Source organism: Solanum verrucosum, unplaced genomic scaffold (genome assembly GCF_900185275.1).
Source record: "Solanum verrucosum unplaced genomic scaffold, falcon-dt-bn FXZP01000238.1, whole genome shotgun sequence".
Lineage (NCBI taxonomy): Eukaryota > Viridiplantae > Streptophyta > Magnoliopsida > Solanales > Solanaceae > Solanum > Solanum verrucosum.
In genome coordinates, this window is record NW_026020630.1 from 2,914,418 (window position 1) to 2,924,984 (window position 10,567).

The window sequence follows — 10,567 nt, forward strand, 5'->3', positions numbered from 1 at the left end:
TAAAATATGTATTTAAATTTGTCTTACTTGTTATGTTTTTGGAAGTGTTATATACTATATAAGGTTCATTGATTCAACACCAAAGCACTGGGTTCTATATACCATCGAACTCCCAAACCCATGGTGAAGAGATAAAATAGAAGAGGAATTCATTCGTGACGATCTAGTGAATTTCCAAACTCAAATTTTGAACGATATTCATTGCCTCTACAATATCTATGTCACACGTTTTTTTTGATGTTTTGGAGTCATAAAACATGATTTCAGGATTATCTCAATTTTTTGTATATATTAGTCAATGAATTTTTCAGTATATAACTGAATGGCACTATTTGACCACGAATTTTGTGGGTTCATTTAAAATGAACTAGTGAACGATATTAATTATTTTGATAGGATCGATTCTGAGAGTTTCAAGGTCACAAGGTAGGAGTTCAGGATTATCTCAACTTTTTGTGTGTATTAGTTTATAAATTTCTCGAAATATAACTGGTCAACTTTGTTTAGTCCCAAATTACTGATGACATAGTGAACGATACTCGATCATTACCCAACATTATATATATAGACAATAAATAGATACAATATACTAATTTTTCATAGTAAAGTCATAGTTGAAATAAAAATATAAATTAATTAATTATAATTTACTAATAAGAGTGCATATAAAAATATTCTTATTCAACCTACATTATTAACACTTATGTTGCTCCGACTTTCAAAGACGTTATCGCACCCGTGCTGAATCCCCTTTAAAATGCATAAGTTTTGAATGATCCGACACATATCTGACAATATTTTTCAATAGCCCGAACAACATTAGGTGAATACAATGATATCTAATCAAGTCTAAAATTGAGTCTCCTTAGCCATACTGAATGAAGCACATTATAAATTACATCAAATGGCTTAGCAGGCCTATTTACTTTAAAATGCCTTTGTAATTTCTTCACATTTTTTTGCAATTTCAAGTACTTACTCCAAGAAATTCCTTTCAAAATTGTCTTCAATTGTGGAATTTTCTCAACTGAAACATTGATTGAAACTTGACTCCAATCAAAAACATCACTAAATGGCAAAAAATAATTATCACAAATTATTACTGGAACACATCCAGCATAAATTGCTTCACTAATTCTTGGACTTGCAACTTCATATCCACTTGGTGCTAAGCAAAACTTGCTTTGACTCATTAATTTCACGTAATTTTGACCCTCTGGAAGGTGCTCATACACACGAATTTCATCGTCTTTTTTATTTTTCCAATGTTGAAACAATATTTTTCTTATGTAACCATGTGATCTACCAGCAAAAAATGCAAGAATCGATCGATTTATCGGATTTAGACTATGGTCTGGATCAGGTGTAGCATTAATATTTGGTAATCCATAAATTTCAGGCAATGAAACATCTCTTTTCGGTTGAAATCCTTCTGAAGTATTGGCATTGCATAATACTCTAATGAAATTCTTGAAGAGCTTTGGATTTCTAATAGAAATATCTGGTGCCTGAAAATTAAATATTTATACGATTAGGTCACGTATAAAAATATGTAACTAGTAACATGTTATAACAGGTTAAACTATATTTTTAGACTATTAAATAAAAGTTGGCAAAAGGGTCATGTTCCAATTAATTCCTTTTGGATAAGAGTAGTTTCGCCTCGATTAACACTCAACTAACTAAAAAATAACTTTTGGATTTGGAAAATAAAGGGGTAATAAATCACTTTTTATATGTTTTTCAAAATGTCAAATATTTTGCATTTAAGAATATGACCTAATGGTCAGTTAAATGATTGAAGTCCCAATCATGTTTATTAGCCAAAAAAAAAAAAAAGATCAAATATTTTGAAACAAATTTAGAGCTCCATAACGAAAAATATTTGAGAACAATAATAATAGTATAGTAGAAGTAGAGGAAAAATTTAAAGAAATTACCCAATCATGACAAGAAACCAAGAAATGATCAGCACCATTGCTTCTGTTCCAATAAGGATATTTGTTAGCAATAACATGAATATAATCTTCAACAATCCTTTGAATTCTTTCTCTAGAATAATTTGTGATAATTGGCAAGTAAATATATTGAACAATATATGCAACACTAATTGGTATAAAAAAGACATGAGCTTCATCAGGATGTGAAGCTAAAAAATGTCTATTTTTACTTTCCATTTCACCAATGAAATGACCTTCAATTGCATATATATTTTTCATTGGTCCATTGTGTATCATTGGTAAATCTCCTTCTTTGTATGTCCACACCTTGAATCTCTTCAACATCTCTATATGACTCCTACAATAAATTAATGCAAGATTTATTTATAAATAACCACTACTTAAAAAAAATAAAAAAATAATTAGCAACAGACTAATTTTGTAGTTAAACAACAAAATATGTCATCTAATTGTACTTATCGACATAGTAGCGATAGATTATTAAAAAATCCTATTAGCTAAGAGCTTATAGTGACTGATTAATGACGAGATTTGTAGCTATTTTTTATTGTTTTGTAGTGAAATGAAGCACAAAAATGTATTGTGATTAATGTATACAAGTATTATTCCGTGTACATATCAGAACAATATCCTTATTGATCTATTAACAATAAGTAGATCTATGCTAGGAAAATTAGTAATGTGTAAGAAGAAATTAGTTCAAGAAGTTGTGGATACACTTCTTGATAATGAAGTTCGTTATGTATAGCTTATGATACAAAACTATGCGAAGACATGAAGTATATCGTAACACATGAATTAATAATGCAAGGGTTGTTTAATTCATAGATAAGTTATGCAGGGATTATTATAATTATATGTAGTCATGATGAATATGTGCATATTTTTCCCGAAATGAAGAAAAAAGTATAGTATTCTAGTAAGACATTAGTTGATTGTCTAATTTTTCAGGTTACTAATTTTACTTTTTATATGGACGATTACTTAAAATTATATTTTAGATAATTTGATAACGTTAAAAAGAAATGACTTATATAAATCGATGTATAAAAGTTAAACTCTCATACAGAATGAAACCGAAACTTAACTGATGAAAGGCATATGAATTTTTGTAAACAGATCCATTTGGAATGAATTTCTCTTCTTTATCAGAGTTATAATTTCTTGAATGAATAGCTTTCCAAATTGCTGATCTTGCTCTTGCTAAATCTTCTTCAATTTTTTGTAAACTGCTCTTGATCTGTTAAATACAATTAATTAAAAAATAAGATTTTGAAAAAAGAAATAAAAATGTTGGACATGGTTGATACACTACAAATAATAGAAATTAGCTATATAAAATTCGTCCCGAATCTGTCGCTAAATTAATAGCACACATCTAACATGATGAGGTTTTGATAATCAGATAATAATTCGTCACTGAGTAGAATTAGCGATATATTTTGTTGATTAGCAAATGAAGTTGTCTGCCATTAATTCTAGTAATATATTTCTCAAGCTATTATGTCATAAGTTTTTCTTCTCCATTATTCAATTTACTATGTGAATTAATATATTATCGAATTTAAAGAATTAAACATAAATTAAAGTAACAAAGAAAAAAGTTTGCATGGTAATTATTCATTTTAGAATAAAAATGGAGAATTTAAGAAATGGTCAAATTCAAAAAATATTTTTCTCTTTTGATTCTATAAAAATTCTAGTGTCATTTTAAAATGAAGTTAGGCAATACAATTCGATATTCATAAAATAGTAAATTAAACTATATTATCATATATCAACAAAACATATCAAGAACAATTATTCAAAATAAAATAATACCTTAGCATGGTGAGTGGTATGATTTTCTTCAATAGAGGATACTTGTTGATTATTATCATGTAATAAGAATTTATTTTTGCTCAAGTGAGGTTTTTTTGAGAAAGAGAAAAAAGTGATGAAATTAATATCATTTTGATGATTTAATAATGATGAGAAGTAGAAGAAGATAATAAGAAATGAAAAAATGGCACATAATGATGTTATGCTATGGGAATAAGCACACATTGCTAACTTCTTCACTATGTTTTGAGTGATGAAGATTGAAAAAAATCATACCCTATTAATAAGGGCGATAAATGGGCGGGTTGGATAAAAATGGTTAAAGTAAAATCGGATAAAATATCCGATTTACGCATATTTAATACGGATAAAAATGAGTTATCTCCTGGATAGTATAAATATTCATATTATTCATCGCTACTTAAATAAGATGTGAGCTAGTTTTCTTAACTTCAATTTTTCTCTTTTGAGTTAATGGTCAAAAATACATTTAAAATATTTTAGTTTTTTGAGTTTCGTAATGGAATTATCAGGTGCACGAATTTTCTATCTGAACTATCACTAATTATTTATTAAATTATGCTTCATTTATTATCTGTTCACTATTCTATACCTGAAAGGTCAAATATGAAACTCAAACAATTATTACTATAAATTAATTTATGTCATTTTCTCTTATATGAATTGAGAAAACGCGTAAATAATAATGTGAAAATTTTGCCAAAGCTTAAAAATATATAATTATTGGCAGCTCACTCACTCTAATTGTGATATTTGGTATAATAATAATAAGTATCCTAAGAGTATCAAATTAATTAGTGTTTCCAATTTGAGGCAAAGATTAAAATTATGATGTTGAAATTTTGTACCTTGAGTTGATAATAAATCACTCTTTTACTTCTTATAATAAGGTCACATCACCTTTTGTTAGATCCAACAGGATGACCAATGAATTAAGAATTTAATTTATATACGTATACCGACAATCTTAGATGATATAGTTTAAATCAACATAAAGTTTCAGCAAATAAAATAAAGATTCTGAAATTTATGGTTTAGAATTCGTTAGGATTCATTACAACAAATAAAAAAAAATCCGGTCATTATTTAGAGGCAATAATATAATTTTTGTTATATTATATTTAACAATAGATAATATAATATGAGTGTTTATAATTAACATTCTCTATAAATATCGATAAAAACTTTAACGAATCTGAATGCAGTGATATTAACTCAATTGCCGCTAAATAATTTTACGACAATAAACAAAAATCTATTGCTATTAAATGTTTCTTTTGTCGTAGTGACTCGCGGTCAAGTCTTAATCCACCAGCTATTTTTGTGAACTTATTCAAATGTGGTCAAAACTTAAAGCAATGGCATTACAACTGTTTGTGCAAATCATTAGAAATTAATGGGCCTGCTACTTTTATAGGGATGATATTTGGGCTGGACTTTGTTATCCCTAATTATGGGCTTGAAATATCTTTTATTTGGCCCAAATTTAGTCCAAGTATCACTAATTCAAAGCCCAAAATAAGTCATAGATTCTATTCTATTCTATTCTACTATATTATAAAAGAGAGTTTAGGCCCAAATATAATATATAATAGTAAAAATTAGGCAAATCACATAGTATAAGAAGGAAATTACTCCCTATCCCTACCCTTTCATTAATTACCAAAAATCCCTTTTTTAGTGTCTTTCGGATACATAATATAGCAGCGCAGATACTTTAATTAATAAAGGGCGGATACTTAAATTATTAAGTTGTTGGCACAGATACTTTAATTAATAACGGACGGATACTTAAATTAACGGGCGGATGCATAATATAGCAGCGCGGATACTTTAATTAATAACGGGCGGATACTTAAACTAATAAAGTATCCGGTTAAGTTGAATTGGGGGAAAATAAGGGATTTTTGTATTTTAGTAAAAGAGTAGGGAAATATTGAGAATAGGTAAAGTAATGTTGTGTGCTTAAGTAATTTGTCCTATATAATATTCAAGATTGGGACTTTTCCCAATCTTGAATATTATATATTATACTTGTGGGACTTTTAAAAGGAAGTTTCTTGAATATTGTATATTATATTTATTATATAGTAGAACTTGGGCATAAACTCCCTTTTAAAATAATATAGAATATATATATATCTCACAAATGGAAAAGTCCCACTCAAGGAAGCAACATATATCATTTACAAATGACTTAAAAAACTTTAAAATATTTAAAAGCTATATAATAAAATAGGTTGACGCTCAAAATTCTATCAGGCTCACATATATTGGGACAGAAAAAATAACACATATCATTTTAATATTACCAAAAAAGTATTATAAATAATAATAATTAACAACTTAAAATATCTGAAAGACATTTTAAAAGGGTTAATTTTATAATTTTATCCATATCACATAAATTAGGACAAAGTGACCAGTAATGTACATTATTTCAAAGTTACATAAAAATATTATAAATCACAATAATTAATAACTTCAAACATTTAAAAAAAAATATGAAAATTTGAATGACTCTCCAAATTTCATTTGTGTCACATAAATTGAGACAACAAAAATAACATATATTGGGTCCATTTTAATTTATTTGTCTTTTTTTTTTATATTTAAAAATTGCGTAAAAATACTATAAATCATGATAATTGACAACATAAAATATGTTTTGAAAAAAAAATACAAAAAATTCCACTGATTCTTGAAGTGAATCTATCGTAAAAATACTATAAATCATGATAATTGACAACATAAAATATTTCAAAAATGTTGTATGTGGGTAGTCTTATTATGCCTTAAATAGTGTCAAAGAAAGTACAGGTTTGTGATAAAAAAACTTATTCCTTTATCCACGCAAATAATCGCTGCAAAAATTCGATTATTAGCCCCAAAATATACTATTTATATTATTGGGCCCGTGCAACATTATCTAGTAATTGAAGAAAGTTAAGTTCCACTCAAATCTTATGATATGTATATGTTTAGCTTTTTGGCACATGAATGCATAGTTCGAGCCCAAAGTAATCTCTGACTATACGTAACTCTTCATACATAACAAATTATTGGTCCTACATGTATCAAACATAACACATCATATATCAAAATACATCATTAGTCCTCTTCTATCTATTATGACATCCGAATCGAGTCCTATATTCCACGAAAATCCTTGCCGCACCATAGTGTGCCAATGCACCAAAAATAACAAATGTATGAAATATTTGATGACTATGACCAACTAGATCAAACAATCCAGGCCTCCATTTCTCCGGTACGCGACTAACATAAAAAATAGCCCCTATTATATAACACAACGCCATCGCGGATTCATATGCAAGTGTGATATTCCTCATAGGATCACTCCAATTCACCACAAGAGCATGGATTGCTGGAAATAGACCAAAACAACCCATGGACATGAAGAGCCCGGCCCGAAAAGACCTATATTTCCCGGTCGAAAACACGGGGAAGAGGAGAGTTATGATAGTGCAAATTCCCAAGATTGTGATACCAGTGAGATATACAATTTGCCAAAGTGGTGAACATTGAAAAATATAGTACATTGGTGGAAAAAAGGATGTGATGATCATAATTGTGATGCCAACATAGTCCATTTGGACTAAGAAAAGGTTCAATTTTTGTGAATGACATGAAAAAAGATGGCAAATGCTGCTTGATAAAAGGCAAAACATTGCACCAATTAAGAATACATAAAATGGCCATGTTGCTTCATTTGTTGATGTAATGTCCATTTGTAAATGTTGATCAATTAACCTAGTTTCTCCCTGTAAGACAAAGTCGCGATATACACTGATAATGTAATTTTTTTTTATCATTAACAAAAAAAAAAACTAGCAATGGACAACTTGTGTCATTTGACGATTAAAAATTTGTTGCATGTACTATTTAACGATGGATTTACTACGACTTATCAAATAATCATGTTAGCTACCGACTATTGAATTCAGTGGCAAATTTACAGCCAAAAAATAGGGCACCCGCACCCGTGGTCTCTTCGTAAAATTAGATATTTTATATGTAAATTTTTTAAGATTTTGTATAATATTATATTCTTGCACCCGTACTACAAGAAGTCTAAATGGTCCACATGGTTAAATGTTGAGCTTTTGACCTTGAGGATTAAGGATCAATTCTCACTTTAATACATTTTACTTGGTGCACCTATGTTCGAAAAATTCTAGATTCGCCTCTGTCAATACATATTACTACTAAAAAACTGGAATTAGCGAAGGACAAGTTCTGTTAGTATTACCAACAAAGTTTGTAGCTAATACCAGTTCTTTTTGTAGTGACAAGCATATCATTACTCTATTTTATTTTATTTTTCTTTTTAGCATATCTAACTCGATCACTATGAAAAGTTAATTATATGATATTGTAGGTGAATTTAATCTGACTATAACGAATCTATCTATTACCAGTTTATAGAACTTAAACCTTTTTTGGAGGTGGATTATTCAACATATATACATTATTGGTATAGAGACTTAATTTTTTGCAATGATGGTATATTTTCACATGTTATAACAAGTTACTTCTTACTTACTTTATTTTAAGTAACTAATTCGAGGATATTGACCTGTAATTATCTTTTAAACCACTGAATTGCATCGGTATATAGAAGTTAAATAACTTATAAGTTCATTAACTTACTACTAACAATACTTAAAAGTACCTTAGAATTGTGAGGGATATTCGCATCTCCACTTGTTGGAAAATTCCTGTAAGAAAAAAAAATTGAAAACACAAAATTTATTTCTTAGAAAATGATAAATAACGATTAATTTAAATTCTAGTTTTATATGAAAATTGATACATTAATTTTAGTTAATTGATTATTTGATGTTTTAGAAAAATAATACGTGTGTGATCTAATAGGTTACGAATTTTCAAGCAGTGATCAGAGCAATCACTAAACCTTGCATCATAGGATAGTGTGACCCTTCTTTAAACCCTATTAACATGAGACGTTTTGTACACCGAAAAATATATCACCAAGAAAATATCAACAGAAATAAATGTGCAAACATATAAAGATGGTAGTTGGGAGTTTGATGAAGTGTCTTTTTTAACCTAACATTTCAATATACATCAAATATTAATGGACCACATCTGTATGTCTCTATTGCATTGGTTTTAACAAAATTTTAATTGTATACTTATTAAAGTTTGCCACATCAAAAGAAAATTTAAATCCCTAAAGTCCAAAGTCCAAACTCAAGAAATTTTATTTTCGTTTGAGAATCGACTAATTCAAATTCATGAAGATGCATACAGTCTCTTTATGGAATGGGGTATGTAAAACGTTTCTTATCAAATATAACTCAATTTTCAGGACTTGAATCTGAGACTTTTAGTTATCGTTTTAGGACTCAACTAATCATTCTATGTCGATAAAATGCTCTTTATCAAAGACAACTCAATAAAGAAACAAAGGTTCAAGATTTATATGGAGTATTATTTTCTAGCATAACATATATATATATATATATATAATATAATTTTCTAAAGTAACATATTTATACAATATAATTTTCTAACGAAAAAACGCTAAATTGATTAGACACATACCTGATAAACATAGTCATAAAATCAGCAATTTGAGATAAATGCTCTGCATTAGCTATGGTTAATACCACAAATAGAATAAATCCAATTAAATGCCTGAAAAAACACAAGCAAGTAATCTCTCATTTAGAAAAATAAATTAAAAAATTTAGCTAAATAAATTGCAAACAAAGTAATTATTTCAACTATTCAAAAAAAAAATAATCTAAATTAAGATGAATTATCTATCAAATTTTGTAACTAAACAACAAAATTCATCATTAATTCTATTTAACAATGAATTATTAATTTTTGTTGTTGAGTACAAGTTATTCAGCGATGAATTTCTTAGCAAATTTACAAAACTCGAAATAAAATAAAAATGAAATTAGATACTTACGTCCAAACATTAAGAGTTTCATTATGCCAACTGAAAATACTGAAAAATGCTTGTTTAAGAGGCCAATTAGCTCTGTAATAATTCAAAATAAACTCATTATCCTTCATATATTCTGGTAATTCTTGATAAGAAATTAAAGGGTATTTTTCCCTTTTGTTTCTTTCAATATTCTTCGTATTCTTCATCTTCGATTCCGATAATCTCTTTCTTGATCTGAATTAATATGAAATTAAATCATAGAAAGAAAAAAAGAAAAAAAAGGAGTGATTTTTTTTTTCTTTCTTGATGATTTTTTTGCTAATTTTTGGAGTTTGATTTGTGTTTTTGTGGATTTTTTTTATGTGTTTGTCCAAGTTTTAGGGTATAGTAGAAAGTTAGGAAAGAAAGGGTATTTATAGAGATGAAGCTATAATATTAGGTACGGGTACTGAAGAGGTGCAATTAAAATTCAAAGTTTATGATTATATATTTAGGATTTTTCTAATCGTGTTTGTTGAGTTTTTAAATTAATAATTCGTATACATTCAATGCTTTTTAAAATTAAAATTAAAATTTATTGAATTTGGTTGAATCGGTAACTTAGTTCCGCTCTTATAATCAAATGAATTTAATAGTTTTTGCTTAGATCTTGTATTTATATTAAATTTTTCTTAACACATATATAAATTCTTAATTTTGAATCCAACAACTAAAATAAGTTATAAATTCGATGAAAATTTTAAATTTATAACTTTAAATTCCGATTCCATTTCTCTCAATTATAGCTAGCCAGTACCCTTGTTGGCAGTTGGTAGGT

The 10,567-nt window shown here is 27.8% G+C and overlaps 2 protein-coding genes across 3 annotated transcripts; both read right to left on the reverse strand.

The window, feature by feature from the left end:
• Positions 1 to 839: 839 nt before the first annotated feature.
• Positions 840 to 3,192, reverse strand: LOC125811952 (probable glycosyltransferase At3g42180). Its single transcript, XM_049491502.1, has 3 exons — positions 3,050 to 3,192; positions 1,941 to 2,298; positions 840 to 1,508 (listed from the first exon to the last, which is right to left on the reverse strand). Exons 2-3 carry the CDS (start codon positions 2,283 to 2,285, stop codon positions 840 to 842), a joined length of 1,014 nt encoding a protein of 337 aa, XP_049347459.1. The 5' UTR covers positions 2,286 to 2,298; positions 3,050 to 3,192.
• A 3,635-nt stretch (positions 3,193 to 6,827) lies between these two features.
• On the reverse strand, positions 6,828 to 10,025 carry LOC125811948 (heptahelical transmembrane protein 1-like). 2 transcript variants are annotated; one of them, XM_049491498.1, is made up of 4 exons: positions 9,772 to 10,025; positions 9,396 to 9,488; positions 8,500 to 8,545; positions 6,828 to 6,871 (listed from the first exon to the last, which is right to left on the reverse strand). In XM_049491498.1, the coding sequence occupies exons 1-4, from the start codon at positions 9,954 to 9,956 to the stop codon at positions 6,863 to 6,865; spliced, it is 333 nt and encodes a 110-aa protein (XP_049347455.1). In that variant the 5' UTR covers positions 9,957 to 10,025; the 3' UTR covers positions 6,828 to 6,862. The 2 variants fall into 2 exon arrangements, with proteins under 2 accessions (XP_049347455.1, XP_049347454.1); XM_049491497.1 differs by lacking the exon at positions 6,828 to 6,871 and adding an exon at positions 6,905 to 7,588.
• Positions 10,026 to 10,567: the final 542 nt, after the last annotated feature.

What these genes read in the sequence shown, in the direction of transcription:
- LOC125811952 (XM_049491502.1), bottom strand. Translation starts at nt 2,285, where the DNA reads ATGTTGAAGAGATTCAAGGTGTGGACATACAAAGAAGGAGATTTACCA. An exon ending in TGGTTTCTTGTCATGATTGG is followed by an intron (nt 1,509 to 1,940) that starts GTAATTTCTTTA and finishes TTTAATTTTCAG; the next exon opens with GCACCAGATATTTCTATTAG.
- LOC125811948 (XM_049491497.1), bottom strand. Translation starts at nt 9,956, where the DNA reads ATGAAGAATACGAAGAATATTGAAAGAAACAAAAGGGAAAAATACCCT. An exon ending in TTTATGACTATGTTTATCAG is followed by an intron (nt 8,546 to 9,395) that starts GTATGTGTCTAA and finishes TTTTTCTTACAG; the next exon opens with GAATTTTCCAACAAGTGGAG. An exon ending in ATATCCCTCACAATTCTAAG is followed by an intron (nt 7,589 to 8,499) that starts GTACTTTTAAGT and finishes TTTGTCTTACAG; the next exon opens with GGAGAAACTAGGTTAATTGA.